At 39.5% G+C, this 16,314-nt stretch overlaps 1 protein-coding gene across 4 annotated transcripts in view; it reads left to right on the top strand.

The window, feature by feature from the left end:
• The window catches only part of CARS2 (cysteinyl-tRNA synthetase 2, mitochondrial), a 45,364-nt gene that overhangs the window by 11,689 nt on the left and 17,361 nt on the right, over positions 1-16,314 (top strand). For all 4 annotated transcript variants that reach the window (XM_026068054.1, XM_026068052.1, XM_026068050.1 and 1 more), the window contains 4 exons: positions 1,081-1,210; positions 3,968-4,101; positions 9,563-9,630; positions 12,522-12,588. In XM_026068054.1, the coding sequence (XP_025923839.1) occupies positions 1,081-1,210; positions 3,968-4,101; positions 9,563-9,630; positions 12,522-12,588 (399 nt within the window). The remainder of the gene's footprint in view (positions 1-1,080; positions 1,211-3,967; positions 4,102-9,562; positions 9,631-12,521; positions 12,589-16,314) is intronic.

Genomic DNA, 16,314 nt, shown 5'->3' with positions numbered 1-16,314 from the left:
GTGTGCCTCATTTAATATTGCATGAAATTCTGAATAGAAATTGACTTTATATATCAGTAAAGTACAAGCTGAATGGATCAAGAAAAATGACCATCTAACAGATCTCCAAAAAAGACTGTCAGTGGAGAATCATCATTAAAATGAGTCGATACTGGAATCCTACAGGAATTGGTCTAGACCCAGTAATACAAAGTATTTTCATTAGTGATCTGGAATAAGGATAAGCAAGTCTAACATCACTGCTGATTAAACAGATGAGCAACGTTAAATAATTAAGAACAGGGAACTTAGAGCAATGTGAGTCATTTGCTATGCTAGATCCCTTCAAACCAAATAGGTATATAATTTTGTCAAATACAAGATCATGTATTAACAAAAAAATGGAGACTCTAGAACCCCATTCTGTAGTTTCTGCTGGAAGTAGCATTTATCTGAATGGGAGTTAGGAGTCAAGAGGGACTAACTGTTGAACATGATTCACCTCTCTGCAGTACTGTGGCAAAAATGGCTGTATAGTGAAGGAAGCAGCAAATATAGTTAGGGAGGAGACTTTGTCTTTCAATAAGACATTGGTGAAAATGATACTGGAATGTCGCTGCTGCCCAGGAACAGTTCTGATGTTCTTCTCTGCACTTGCTTTTGATTTTATAGAATGAGAAATGATTTGTGGCCCAGAGAAAAAATGGTTTTTACCTCTCTCACTGCAGAGCAACCTGTTTGTTGTAGAAATCTGGCTGATAAGTAACTAAATGAAAGATGTAAAACCAGATAAGGTCACAGGGACTCAAAGGATAAGATGTATTAAAGAATCTTGAACCCTTTTTTTTTTTTTTTTTTAGCCTGCAGATACGTATTTCAAAGTTGTCTGGAGTTTTTTTGTTTTGCTTCTTTCTCCCGCAAAGATTTGTTCAACAAACTGGAAACCTTGTGTAAGGGGGAAGGGAGGAAAGATACAGCAAAAAGAAGCTGGGCAACTGAGAATAAAATCTGAATTGTTCCCTACATGCGCATTTCCTTTTGCTTTCATTTGTCCATTCTTTCTGAGACATATCCCAATAACAAATCACTTATTCTTGACAGTCAATACTGATAAACGATATGGTAAAGATTTTGCCCTGTGGAAGGCTGCCAAACCTCAAGAGCTATCTTGGACTTCTCCCTGGGGAAGAGGAAGACCTGGATGGCACATTGAGTGCTCCTCAATAGCAAGGTCAGATGCCTTGGATTTTAAATCCAGTGCTGATTTTTGTTTTCAGTTGGTATAATGGTAGCAATGATACTGAAAGTATTTTGCTTGGTCAGTAGAAAGCACCAATTTTACTCTGAGTACTTTCTGCAATGTTGAATGTCATGTGTGGCCCAAACCAGCTCAGCTCTGCCTTAACAGAGCAGCTCTCTTGTTACATTTTGGTAACTTCTTTCTTTTAAGAAAGACCTGGGCATTTAAAATCTGCCATGCAGGATCACACAATGGATTAGCAAGTCTTTTGACTTGAACTGAGTAATCGAAATTTTAGTGGAAGCTATGGTACCTCTTTCATCTACCTCCCTTCCACTTGGTGCAATCTCCAACACACCTAGTCAAGCATGTAGTGCAGTATTAAGAGGATAGGCTATGGGCTTCCATCCCAACTCCAGTGAATATGTGAAATTTGGTTGTCCTTATCATAACAATATTTGTGGATATGCATGCTAATGATCAAAACGTTACTCAGCTTTCTTCAAAATTCAGCCATAGTATTAGATATTCTGACTTCTCTGTGGCAGTATATTCTGTGAACACAATGTGAATTGTGCACAGTAGCATTTTGCTCATAGTTGGTTTAAATTAACTTGCTCTTAATTTAGAGTTATATTTTATTTTCTCTGCAGGATGATAGTACTTTGTCCTCTGCAGTAGCCCTATTAATTTATGTATTTTAGAAAAAGAGACTTTAGCTCTTCTGTCCTGGAAGATTTGTAGTGGTACTTTGTTTTGCATTAGTCTCAGATCTTTTTTGGAAGTTAATAACAAATTACTGAGGTCTGATCCTTTTTGAGAGTTGAGCCCAAGCTGAGAGTAGATGGAACTATTGCTTTAGGTTTCTCTTTCGTATGCTGTACTGTGGCACCTGGGGTTGTTAGTCATTAGTTCCTGATTGTGAAAAGCATTTGTAAAGATGATTTTATGTCACTAAATAGTTTCGGCACTGTGAAAGAGTAGTTAAAGCAACTGAAGTGCACAAAAACCTGCTGTTTGAAGTGTGACCTGTGACAGAAATTACTCTAGGTAAGAAATGCCAACCCACTATAAAATGGCCCATCTGCTAATGTGATGCTATTTATATTCTGTATTTCTGTAAAAACTTATTTTACTGTGGCTGGAGGAGGCTCCTGTCTGGCAGATAGGGGTTGACCCATGCAGAGCATAAGTGTAGTAATCTTGGACTGTGAAAAATGGAGAACTTATTTTTGTAAGTCATCTAAAATGATTTACTGTCACAGTCAGCTGTCAAATACCCATTTTAAACAGTAACTACTTACCTGTCTGTTTTACCAAAGATCTCAAACCCTTAAAGTCATTTAGGTGAATTAATTTTAGAGTATTTTTGAAGTGTGTGGGAGGAAGGATCTGCAAATGGCAGTGCTCCTCTATAGATCTCAGGGAAGCCAAGAGCAGGGGTTGCTCCTGTGAAGAGCTGTGCTTAATCTGTTTTTAGAGCACATGGAAAGAAGCAGATGGACACGAGCTTGGGAAATGACTATCAGCCAGTTCACCAGCGATGTCTTTCTCTGTTTCTTCCCTTCCTCCACCCTGACTAGTTCTGCAGATCAATCACAAGCCCGGAGCAACAGAAGTACTAATATCTAGCCAGCTACCAGAAAAAGAGGAGCAACGTGTTGATATGACACTTGCAAAGATGGCATGTGTCTGTGTGCATGCATGTCTTGTGTTTTATTTTTACTAGTATAGACAGCATGTATTTTTTCTTTTCCAACTTGGGTGTCTGCAGCTACTGGGCAATTAGCGAAGATTTGCTTCCCTGTGAGAATGAAATATTGTCTTTATTTAACAGAAGGGCAAAACCAAGTTATTAACTTGTCCCAAGTGACGTAACAGGGACTTGGTGAAGTAGTGGATAGTACGTGACTCCTGTGCTTTAACCAGGAAGCCTCTAGGTCCGTCATAATGTCATGTGAACACCTTATGTAGCCCAGGCCTCTCTGTAAATATTGGTGGTTGAAAGTAAGTACTCAGCTAACCTGCACAGATGCAGCAGTGCTATTGGGATGAGAGGAGTACGTTTGGGAGATCACAGGCAAGGGGGTCAGATTTCCTTGTCCTTAACCCATGCACATGTATAACCCAGAAGGCTACTGAATCAGAGGTTTGTATTTTCAACAGGTCACTCATGGAAATTCAACTGCATGAGGAAATCTGGTTTCTTCTTTCATTTGTGGCTTTATGCTGTTGTAACTTCAGTGGACTTGATTCTTCAGTCTCATTAGCATAAGCCCAAAATTAGACACTTTCTTTTGCTATTATAACAGTATAGGACTAAGCGTTTTGTATTGTGACTGTGTAGGGTATTGCCTGAATTCTTACAGAAATGGTACAAGATAAAGAGTAGTGGTATCAAATTTAAAGAAATGTACATCACTGAAGTTGTTTGGTTTGCAGATGAAGGCCACTGTCTGATATTGATTCAGTAACCGAACAAGAAAGTAAATGTCCTGCTTGCAGTTCTTAAATCTAAGTTAGAAAAATTATTGTTCCTAGTAAGGAAAATTGATTAATTGCAAGCAGATATGGCCTTGTGGGGAGGCTTTGCTGCCATTTTGTTGTCTGAGATCTGTTTAAAGTCTTGTTCTGATACTGCAATAATTAAATAATATATTTATAATGTTTCTTCTTATTCTTTTGCACATTTCTCTTACAAAAAACGTTTGTAGTGTTCTACTACTGATCAGAAAAATATTGTTACAGTGCAGTGTTTGGAAAGCATCTGGACATCCATACTGGTGGAATAGATCTTGCGTTTCCTCATCATGAAAATGAAATTGCTCAGTGTGAGGTGTATCATCAGTGTGAGCAATGGGGGAATTATTTTTTGCATTCTGGTAAGTAAAATATTAGTCATGTGAGAGCTGTGTACAAATTCAAGGGTTTTTTTTTTTTAGGTTTAGCATTTATATTGTTGGAAATGTGGGGGAAACCTTACAAGCAGATGCTCTACTACAATTACCAACTTCCTGTTCTCACTAAGTAAGTGAAGAAACATAAATGAGAGTGAATCCTGAAACAGTAGAATGGATGCCTTGTGTTAATAAAGCAATTACAGTGAAACACTCCTCAATTTCATTTGGGGAAATCTCTAAGTAATAATGCTGTGTGCATCCCCAGTGTGTATTGTTTAATCCTAACTAAAAATATGGAAATTGGGGTTCTTCATATAGAATCTCATTTGCCCTTTCATTTGCATTTCCTCAAAATTTGAGGGTACTTTTTGTGTGGTAGTGTTTCTTTTTAATTTTGTTTATTTCGGCTGTAATAGTCTTGTAGGAGGAGGGTAAAAATAATTGATCTTTTCTGTGTGTGCTTATGTCATCCTCCTAAAAGGAGAAATTCTTACTGCCTTGGAAATAGAACCCTCAAAATCTGAAGGCAAATGAGTGGAAGGGACAAGCAGACAGGTAGTTGATTGTAATATTTTAAAAACATCAAAACTAGAATAAACTATTCTTGTACTCCATCTCTCAGTACCAGTTGCTGGTGGGTTTAAACAAAAGTTTTTGGTAGAATGCTGCATAAAATGGCCTGTGTTTGTAAATGCAGTGAAAGGCTTTTAATCATGATGAGAAAAGACATCTGTATTACTGGAAAATAAGGATGGGGAGAACGCTAAGGTGTGTGAACTGATGAACCAACAAAGTTCATGAAGTTGTGATCTTCCAGAAAAACATCTGAACTGAGGGTCCCTTATCCTCACTTGTGCTCTGACCAACTTCTTTGCTAGCCAAGCTGCAGAGGACCCTGAAAAGTTAGTTTCAGAGAATGCGTAAAATCAAAATTGCTTGGGTAAGTTTTAAGTAGTGCCCAAGAATTGCATGATATGAACGCACAACAGTGAAACTTCCTGTGAAACTCGCATGGAACAGAGGAGTGTGCAAGACAGTGAGAGTATGACGGGACTGTCCATTTCTCTAGCAAAAGCGTGGCTAGCTTGTATCTAGCCTATTTCTTGCAGAGACCCCAATGAGGCAGTCAGACCAGGCAGAAGCATGCATTCCAATGGACCTGTGATGGTCTACATCAGCTGAAGGTCTGCTCCTCCAGCAGGTAAATGCCACGGAAAGAAAGGAGCTCAGCTAAGTATTTGTGGCTTGATAGAGAGAAGCCAAGACTGGGGGAAAAAATGAAATAAAAAAGGCATAGCAGGCAGGGGACTGTACAGTAGAGGGGGGAGGAGTGAGTGTCTTTGTCACTATAGCTTACAGATGTCACATACCTCCTCTCTCCCCCCATCAGCAACCTCTCTGGCTGTGCCTGACTAGACTATACTGAAGAATCATTCAGTCTTCACTGAAGAATCATTCAGTCTTCACCGTTACAATGTTGCTTGGGATTACGTAAACCTGCCCTTGCTGCCTTGCACAATAGCACTTCAGTAAACTTTGCGCTGTATCATGCTTTGCGCTATATCATTGTATGATGGTACTAGCTATGGTACCATTGATGGGAAGCTTGAAATTTGTCCTTCCTGTTGCAGTCTTCATTGTTCTGGATGATCTCCAAGGAAATGAAGTTGATAAATTCTGGTTCAGTTCTGCAGTCTCTCTTCTTGCTGAACACTACTTTGCGCAAGATGTCTTCATGAACTCATTGAGCTACTTGTCTGAGTAACAGCTGCAGAATTAAGTCTGTGGTCCACTCTGGGAATTGCTCAGGCTTTCTTTTTAAAATATATTTGCAGTGTATGAAATGAATACTGAATCCTAGTTCCAGTTCCTAGTGTAGAGCCTGTCGTAAATCAACAGAGATTATCCAGAGGCTGATGCATCCTCTAGGGTGTGCTTTACTCCTGAAGTGCTGGGGAATTCTGTGCACTCCTCACTGAGATTCACTGGTTTTCAATGGAGGGCTCTAGCTGGCAGTATCCAGTGCATTTCAGTTTTAAAGGTCTGGAATCAAAACTAGAGGGGAAATGTTCTTTGAAAATAAATAAATAAAGAGGATTCATGAGTTTTTCTCAAACCAGAAGGAACTTGATCTCAAGGGGAACTTAAATACTGAGAGTTCTCTAGAAGCTGATGGATTACATTCATTAAGTCAAGAAATTTTGCTGGAGGACAATAATGTGAATTATTCAGGGCAAATGATTTGGCTTCAAAAACAATTTATTCTGAAAACAGACTCTGGAATTTTAGCAGACTCGGAATTGGAGGAGTGATCCCACTAGAGGAATAAAATCCCTGCACTGGGGATAAATCTTTTTATAAGGACTTTATTTTTAGACTACTTATACTCTAGGAAGAGTGCCAAGCCGAATTTATGAAAAACCTTATATTTTTTGATTCTTCAATGAAACCATTCACTCCAAGCAATGAAACTCTTCAAGAGAGGAATACTTCAAATTCAGATGTTACCGATAACCTTATTAGGAAAACGTGGTCAAATTGTTTTAAATTTGGCTGCCTAAAGTTAAGTTAACACTGAGGCACATTTACAAAAGAAAAAAAAATCAAAACCAGGCTATTCCCCTTCACCAAAGAAGTTTATGCGTGGATTTCATTAAAGTCGTAAGAGCTGCAGGTGTTCAATATCTCTGACAGTCTGAGTGTTCTTAGATAGGGCCCTATGTTCAACCACACAGTAGTGAAAATGGCCTCATCTGTTAGCAGTTAGGACAAACATGTTGAAAATGAGATTTTTGTTTTGATGGTAGATTTCTCTTGTAGCTGGTTCTGGATCCATTGGTCTCTGGTTCTCTCCTACCCTTGATACAGTGTGTTATGTAAACCTAAATTTTCAGGTGGTCAAGGATAGGACTGAAGGTAGCTTTCTCGTGGAGAGTTCTTGCTGATTTGAGTCGCTGTCAGAAAGAGCTAAGAAGTGAAACCAGATACTTTTCACATCCATTTGCCAGGCCTGAGCATGTTGCTTTCATATCCAGAAGAGGATGATGGGCATTTGATCTGCTCACAGAAGCTAGAGATTTCCGGACAAAACTGTGAAGGAATGCTGTGCAGAGAGTAACATAAAATTCAGACAGCTGATTGGGCTGTTGATCAAGAAATTAAACCACTGCCACTCTCTGTGAAAACAAACATAATCATATGTCAGATATTGGCCCTTCAGAGCACTCTGAAGCATCAGATAGGCATCAGATATTGCTGGATTGCAAAGTCCGAATGCAAGCAGAGTGCTGATATGGTATTTAACAGTAAGAAAAGTTCACACTCAGAAATATGCATCTAAGTATGTTAAAGCAATGGATTCTGCAAGTAACTGAATACCTGAAAATTATGTGTTAGTTGTGGGTGCTTGGTAACTTACAGGGTTACGCTTTTAATAGAAGCAGCCAATTAAGGCTTTAAACTGCATTTCTGAAATGGTACTGAGTACTCTTATTGGCTGTGTATTCAGCATCACTACCATTCTGTGGATAGTTGATGTTTCCTATCAGCAGTGGTGGTGTGGCTAGGACAGGAAGGGCGCAGGCACATCTGAGCTCTGGCTGCTCATCTCTGGTGTTGCTCTGACACAACATTCAGTCGTGAAGCTGAGCTCTGCAGACTCTCCCAAACGTGGTGGAGATGGTTACTTCCCTTTTCCTGTACTGCAGCCCCACAAACTCTGAGTATGCAGCTACTGACAGCTCTAGCAAAGTTCAGAGACTGCATTTAAAGTAAACTAATTCAAATTAGGCATCCTAGCCTCATCCCTCCCTCGCCCGCCCTTGACTCAGCCTCCCACGGTCTGGCCAAATGAGTGGCCTTTGGTAGGTAATTAGTTCAGAATAATCAGTAGCAGACCAAGGTGAGGAATAGGCTTCTCTAAATATCATGTCTCTTCACTAACTCTTCTTTAAACAGCATCGCAGCAGTGAGGAGACCAAAAACGAATTCCTTTCTTCAAGCAGAACTTGGTGATTCTTGAGCATAATTTAGCTCTGAAGTTTGCCCTGCTAGGAGCAGAGGGTTTGATTGGATGACCTAAAACTCAACCTGAATCTTCCTGTGATTCTGTGATTTCTCTGTTTCCCCGGTAAATGCACCAAGATAGCAGGAAAGGAACCAGTTCTGATGCAGGACCTGGACAGACCCTGTTCAGAGCAATGTCTGTGTGAAGGTGCTGTGTTGTGAGCAGAGATTGTGCACAACTATTTGTGCCATGCAGGGATACTCATTGCTGTCTAGAGCAGGGGGCAGTTGTGGGAAGGGACAGTGCGACAGCTATTGAAATGCTCTAGAGAGATATTGGACCATGCATGTTGTGATCAATAGCCATGTGTTTTCAGCATGGCACAGTTTAGATCGCTTAAGTTGTGCAAGCAGACATGGCGTAGGAGGTGGGAGGTCTGGAAGGCTGCCTTTTGTTGCTTGGACACTCCCCACTGCCGTTACTTGCTCTGCTTTGAGTGAAGAAACTCCCAGATAGCATATATGAATTTATTTCCCAAGTACAGTACTCTGTTATTTGCAGTTCTCCTCACTAACTCTTTTGTGTGACTTTAAGCTCCTGCCAGATTTTTCAGCATGAATATTTAGAAAAATACAGCGTCTTTTTCAGAAAGTTCCTTCTGAGAAGCTACTTGCAAAAGCTACCAGTTGTCTTTCAAAAACCTTGACTTGCTTCAACAGTAACTTTTCAAATAGAGCTTCAGAAAACCTCAGCTCTTCCTTATCCTGTCTAATCCCTTCTGGCAACCTGATAGTTCCTAATTTTTGGTAGCTCAAGTTTAAGAATAGGGAATGCACAGAAAATTCATTTTACACATGTGGTGTTTTGAAGCAATGCAGAATAAATCTTTGGAATAATAAAAAAAAAAAAGTGTAATGACTGCCAACAAGTAATTCAACTTAAAAAAAAAAATACAGAAAATTGTTTGGTTTGCAAGAATATTGTTCTGTGAGATCACCAGAAGATCTTTAAGGGCATTAAAATGTTTCTGGAAAGTCAAGAGAGACAGGTAAGATAATTTTCTGTGGAGACTGAAAAGTGCTTGCTTGTTTGTAGTTTACTTTATCACCACTTCTGAACAGGGATACTATTTAGTTTTTTTTCCGTATTAGTGTCTGTTTCTTCATGTTTCTTTTGAATAATGTTTTATTTTCTTATGTTTTAAAATGCACCCAGCCAAAGATGAGGATAGAGAGGTGTGTAGGACTGTAGGCAAAGCTGTGGAAAAATGTTACATGTTGCATTGATATGGTTGACGCATATCTGTCTCAGGGTATGCTGCCTCCAGTGACTCCAGTGTCTCAGTGCAGAGTTCTTTCTCATTCGCTACCAATTCAGAAGCATGCTAACTTATCCTGACTGATTTTTTCTTTTTTTCTTCTTCTTTTTTTGTTCTAGGGCATCTGCATGTTAAAGGAAGTCAAGAAAAAATGTCCAAGTCATTAAAAAACTACATAACAATTAAGGTAATCTGTTGTTGTGAATTGAAGAAATGTATGCTTTTAATAGGTAAATATTAATCACAGTCTCCTTTTGAGAAAACAGTTGAGCATGTGCTTACACTGCAGTGGAAGAACTGCGTAAGTGGAATAAGAGTGTTTTTCTGGCCCTGGTGTACCTGTTATTCTGCATTTGAATGTAGGAAACTTGCTCTGACTCAGGGGTTGTTTATAACTTTGGAGTTGAGAAGCAAAGGAGGTAGTCTGGTTCTGTTCAGGAAAAACTAAGTGTCTTCACGAACTGCCTGTGGCACTCAGCTCTAACTGAGCTGAGAGAGCTTGTAGAAGCAGCATTTGTGCCTGATATCAGACTTCTGCATTACAAAAATGGCTTCTCTTCTTTATTCTCTTAAAATTTGTATGTGCTTTTGTGACTTATAAAAGAGTAGATGTTTCTCCTTGTCCTGCTTTAGGTAAAATCAGACATAGTCTCAGTGTCTTGAACTTACCAGGTAACCTGCAACTGCACCATGGTAGTGGTCCCTTGTATTTTCCTTTAGTCTTTACTGTCACTTTCTTACTGATGCACACAGAGCTTTGTCTTTTAATATCAACAGGTGGCATGAATATGTCCTGTTTTACTCTGTGAAAGAGAAGGAAGCTTTTACCAGAAGCAGGCTTCTAAGGTCACTGAAGCAATGACTTCTGATATTTCCTTTTTCCCCCCCTGAAGGCTCATGAAGAGGTTGAGCCAAAGTTTTTGAAGTAGCACAGAGCAGGGTTTCTCTGTCATCATGTTCCTGATACAGCTGTACTTAACACTAACTCAGCTCCAGTGATGGCTGACACCTATTGTTAGAAGTGGGTAATTTTCTTCCTGTAGACAAAGCTTAAGAGGCTGCTCGAGCACATATGTTCCCCTTTGCCCTTTTGGAAGACTAATTAAAATCCTTTTAAAAACAGAATTCAGTTTGAGCTGCTTTCTTCTTAATTCTCGTGATGCTGTCTGTGTACAGTTAAGCCTTATCTCCCCTAGGAAAGTTATCTGTCACTCACAATTTTGACAGAAATTTCCTGAGTCTAAGCAGATGATGTAGACAGGGCAAAGAAATGACTATTAATGCAACACATGCAATTAAAAAAAAAAAAGTATGGAAACATTCTCCTTTGTTTTTTTTTAGTGGGATTTCTTTGTATTGAGGAAAACATTGTGTGCGAGGTAAACAAAAATTTCTTGGTAGCAAGTAGCGACACTCTTAACAACAAAAAAAACTTCTGGATCAGCACCCTTCCCTTGCAGGTCTCTTCTTTTAATTTCTGTGATTAGACACGGTTAACAAGGATTAATCCTTTCCTGTAAGTAATTTTCAGTCCACTGAACCAAATTTCTTCCTGTATAGTCTTTCTGCATCTTGAAGTTTAAGCCCCATGTGGAACTTTTTACATGTGCTCTGAAAAATTCAAGGCCTGGATGGTACCTAGGGCCTTTCTTTTGTATCCCTGGGCAGCAAAGCACTGAATGCATTCCAAGTAGTCAGCGAGGCATGGTTTTTCTTTCCTGCAGCCATGCTGGATGCTCTTAATCCAGCTGTGCTATTTTTCTTCCCCCTTGTTCCCCTCTCTGATTTTTTTTTTTTTTAAATAGCTATTAAATCTGACCCCCCAAATCAAGTGTGTAGGCATAATGCACAGCCACGCAACCTGTTTTGAAAGAGTTATGAGACTTTCTTTCTCTGGGCTCCATATTCCAAAAGTACAAAAGTGATTTTCCAGTTTAGATTGTGTCTTCTCAAATTCAAAGTTTGCCTCAATAGAATTTATCTCCTTACTTTATTCATATTGTTTGCCCTTCTGTATACTAACATCAAGCCTCCGGGCATATTGAGTACATTCACTTGTACAGAGTTTATAGAAAAGTCTGTTTAGTTTCACTGTCTGTTTCTTGATTTAGCTTGTCTTGATTACCTCAATTATTTCTATTTTCATTTGAGACATTGCACATTGCTAACATTTTGCTACCTTCAGTGTTCAGGCCATTTTAATTTTGTAGCCGAAGCTAAATTTTGAGATATTCATCCTTAAGTTCATGATGTTTTTCATATTTTCTTACTTGTACTGACTTCTCCTTATGCCTTTCTATTTCAGTGGCACTTTTTAAAATCAGCAAATTGATGATAGTGAGTTTGTAGCTCAAAAACAGAAAAAAACCCCCGGGAATGAAGTGGTCACAGTTAATTTGCACATTGTCCAACCTTCTTGCTGAAAGTGGAGTTGTCAAGTGATTGAATGTTTTAAAATGTGCCTCCCAGGCTTTTAAATAGTTCTTTTGAGTAAATGAAATTCTTTATAGCAGTAGTAAAGTATTTTTAAAGCTAGTTAAGTATTAAGATGAAATTACTAAGCTTTTGTAACTTACACAGGTAAATTCAAGCAATATAGAAAGGAAGTTTTTTCCATTCACTCCATGTTTTCCTTCATGTTCCAGGCCTTCAGGAAAAATGACACGCTTAATTTCTTTCAAGAACTTTAATACTTTTTTTCATAAAATTTGAAAAACTCGGGAGTTGTCCTTCCCTGCAAGATTGTATCCCAATCTTAGTCCAGTAACTTAGGTTTGCTTTTTCCAATAGTCTTATTCAAGGTACATTTGATCATAATTGCAAAGTATTCTTCTGCATCTTGTATTTATGTTTGACATTATTTCTATCTTGTATATATGTATGTGTGTATATTTATATATTATATTTATATGGAATTAGACTCTATTCAGTTTAGACTTTAAGCTTATCTTAAACTACAGACGTGGGTTCTTTATAATGTTAGTTGGTCTGAAATTGTCTGTGAAATAAATAAAAGAGGGCAGAACAACTCCATTAAAAGTTGTTATTTGATAAAGTTGTCTCTTTGTTGGAATTTAGGATTTTCTGAAGAAATTTTCATCCGATCAATTCAGGATGTTTTGTTTGCGCAGCAGATACAGCTCAGGTAAGAGGAAAAAAAAAAAAAAAAGGATTCTTTGTTAAGATATGCATGCCCTTTCACACATACTTCCCAAGTACTGAGGATCCAGTGGTGCGGTGAAGTGGGTTTCTTCCTTGCAGTGCCTTGAACCTTTCCACTTACAAAATGGAAACTTTACTGTGCTCTGTAGGATGGCTCTCAGGCTGTCATTTAGAAAAGCATCTTTACCAAGGACAGTACTTAAGCGTGTGTCTAAATACCTTCCTGAATTTCAGTTAATTGCAGCTCTCAATTAATCGCACTTTCAATTAATGAATTACCTCCATCTCTGATTTGCATCTGTTGCAGTCAGTTTTATTTCGGTCACGATCAGCTGTATTTGGAGAGAGATCTTGGTAGAGCTTTACCTTATATTCCTGTAGAGTATGACACGGGCTTTCTAATAATTTTTTTATTTCCCTGCTGTTTTGTGATTTGCCCTGTGGAGTTGCTCGGCATTCAGGGAGTTCTGTGGTGCAGTGAAGCTCGCTTAGATGAATACTTGATAAGCTAATGATCGTCTTAAGTTGGCAAAAACTACTGGCAGGCAGAGGTGAGGGCGAATTTTGTTAGCTTCTCTGTCTACACCAGAGTGCTTCCAACATGCAAATGCTACTTTTAACCAAAAGATGTTTTTATACAGATAGCATTTTTACCAGTTTATTGATACTTGCCAAAAGAGGATGGCAGTTCCATAACTGTTCTTGGTTCATCTGGTTTGTTGACACTCTTAGTATTGTAATGGGATGCTGGAACACGCTGAAACACCTGCTGTGTTATTTAAGCAGGCCTCTAGATGCCTCAAATAAAGCGCCTCTAGCAGTAAGACTGGGAGAACTGCTGTGGTCACGGTTCTGTTGCTTTGCTAATATCTGTTGGTATGTGACATGCTGTGAATCTTTATGGATGTGCAATTTTCTGACTGAGAGATCTTGCTCATTAATACCTTGAGCTGCTTGCAGGAACTACCCGTGTGATCTTCCTGGTGGATCCTCACTCTTACAAGGCAGATGAAGGCATTAGGAATGCTGTGTATTTCTGAAATATTTCAAAGAATGAGATAGCAAGAGACTGCTAATTCTTGACTGCCAGCCTCCACCATCATGGAAAGGGAAGGGCAAATTTTAGAGGGAAACTAGCTGTCGAATAAGCCCATGTTTGGGCTGGGAGAGGGGGCAGGCGGTGTAGAGTGCTGCTGCTGTGGGGTGAGGCAGGCGGTATGCCTGCCTGTTTCCTCAGGGTCTCTGTCAGAGGACAAAATAAATTGTGAACACATAAATGGCTCTCTGACTGCAGCTGGGGGCGCTTGGGAGTCTTGAGCAAATGCGTTTTTAAAACAAAAAGAGAAAAGGATAAGACCTACAACACAGTCATATATGTTTGTTCTGTAAACAAAAACTGAATGGTTAGAAATTTCTAAGATTGCCCCTAGGGCAAGGAATGGTATTGACAGCTGTGCAACTGAGAGCTGCCTGCACACTCTTTACTGCTGCTTGTGACCTAGCTGCATCTGAGCCAATCTAAGAAGGACATGACAATTTTTTGCTTTACTTAAAGGTTAAATATCTTCCTGTGATAAAAACAGAGTGCTATTTGTGCAAATACAGGTGGCTTTGATAAAAGGAAACTGTGGTGTTATGTCAGAGTATGCTGCCAGTAATCCACTGAGCAGATACAAATTGCTTGAAGGTCTGCTGCACTTGCCACATTATGAGGCAGGATATGGTGCTGAATACAAGGCTGTTGTCAGATAAACAGCTGAGGTCAGTCCCCTCTCTTGAGTCAGGTTTTTACTATGCAATGTGTCAGCATGTGTTCATGCTATCCATTTAGTTTGTTTGAAAGATAAAGTTTAACTGCATTCCTCTTTGTCTCGCTTTCTGCTTCCTAAATATATTTATTTGAAGTGAATACCTGAGCACCTTCTCTTTGTTCCTAATTATGCAATAACTTGGATCACAGGCAAAGCATCTAATTATAAGATCTATTGGCTCTGCAAGTAACATTACTACTGATCATGAAATTTTGCTGATGTGCCTCTTTCTCAGAACAGACTGGTCTCACTTATCCTCTGAGGAGCAAGCCAAAGGAGAGAAAAGCTCTGCTATCCTGTCTTTCACAGTGTGTCTTTGCAGGGGGATCGCTTCACTCCATCACCTTCTCTGTCTGCTCAGAGCATGTGAAAAACAGCCAGACGGAAGGAGGAAGAGGGCCCGCTGTGTTATCCAGCAATGAATGGGCTTTTATCTGTGTGTTTCTTTGACAAGCTTGGTTATTCCCTGCCATCCCAGAGCTCTGGACACAGAGGCTGGAGCTCAGTGTCAGTGGATCCAGTTTGGTGAGGAAGAACTGGTCTGGATTAATCTGAGTGCTGGGAGCAGCGATGGTGCTCCAGGCCCTTTGCTTCCGCTGCAGCTGATGCCTGTAGCCATCCCTCTCTTGACCTAGATCATCACAGTTTGGTATACTTAGGGCTGTTGGGAAAAGGTGTTTCCTAAGTGTATCAGGCAGCAACTAGAGCATGGTGCCCCACCATTAACATACACTGCTGTCAGTGCCTGCCAGGCTGCTTCTGGGTGCAGTTTAGAGTGATAGATGCCATCTCCAAAGCTCTGTGGGACCCACTTATGAGTCACTGCTTTTCTTCTTGCATCCCATCAAAGGTGGCTTTGCTTTTGCTGTTACATGGAGGTGCTGTAAACTTGCTATAGGCAGTGGGTTTCTGTCCTGAAAACACTGCTCATCTCCCAAAATAAGTTCAGTGAATTTGTGATTTTAAATGAACTCTAACATTTTGTTTGTTTTGGTCTTTAATTGCTAGTAGGTCCTAATAAATGTTCTGTTATTTTGTAATTTAATGATGTAATGTTGATGCATTTGGTAGTAAACTAGTGAAGGATTAGGGGGTACAACGAGAATTTCTAGAACTAGACTTATTTGTGCTGGACTGTGCATTTGCAGTGACTGTAAATGGTAGTTTAGAAAATGCCGTAAGTGAGTGAAGAAGAATGGCTTTAACCAAAGTGGGCTTCATCAGAATAAACTTTCATCAGGTATTCCTCTTGGAGTTCCTGTAACCGGAGCAATCAGTTTAGTAATCTTCGTGGATATAAATGATCTCTCTCAATATCTTACCATTTTTAAAAGTCAGTACATCAGTCTTTTAAAAAGCTTCGTAAAGCTTAATTTTAAGACTGATGTTAATGAGACAGTGATGCAGATTTTTAATGGCACACAAGTGAAAAATCTGACAAATATAGTTTCAGGCTTGTGCCTCAGTTATACTGGGGTAAATCCTATGGAAAGTGTGTTTAAATAGTTAGGCTTTGGGATTTGCTAATGAAACTGAGATCAAGTCTCACATCTGGCTGCTTCTCCTCTCTTAATTATGTCCCCTCACTCACTCTTCTCTAACGAGTGTGTGACTGTGTAGTGTTGGGTAATTGTGCAAAACAGCTCTAATGTGTGCTGGAGCAGAACTGAGTTGGCTGTGGAAACTATAGGTCATGCTCAGTGCTGATGAGATTAGGAATACAGTGTGAGCTGTACTTTAGATGTATGTTAGTGCAGAGATCAGACATAAAATGGTGAAGTGGTACCACACTGGCTGTGTGTGGCCCTTGAATTTAAGTAATTTACTCCGATGTGATATTGTAAGAAGGAATACATTTAAACTTAGGCCTGTCCTTGGTGGACACAACTTCCACCAAA

Source organism: Apteryx rowi, unplaced genomic scaffold (assembly GCF_003343035.1).
Source record: "Apteryx rowi isolate R43461 unplaced genomic scaffold, aptRow1 scaffold_267, whole genome shotgun sequence".
NCBI lineage: Eukaryota > Metazoa > Chordata > Aves > Apterygiformes > Apterygidae > Apteryx > Apteryx rowi.
The sequence above is the reverse complement of the archived record's forward strand: the minus strand, read 5'-3'. Positions and strand labels throughout refer to the sequence as shown.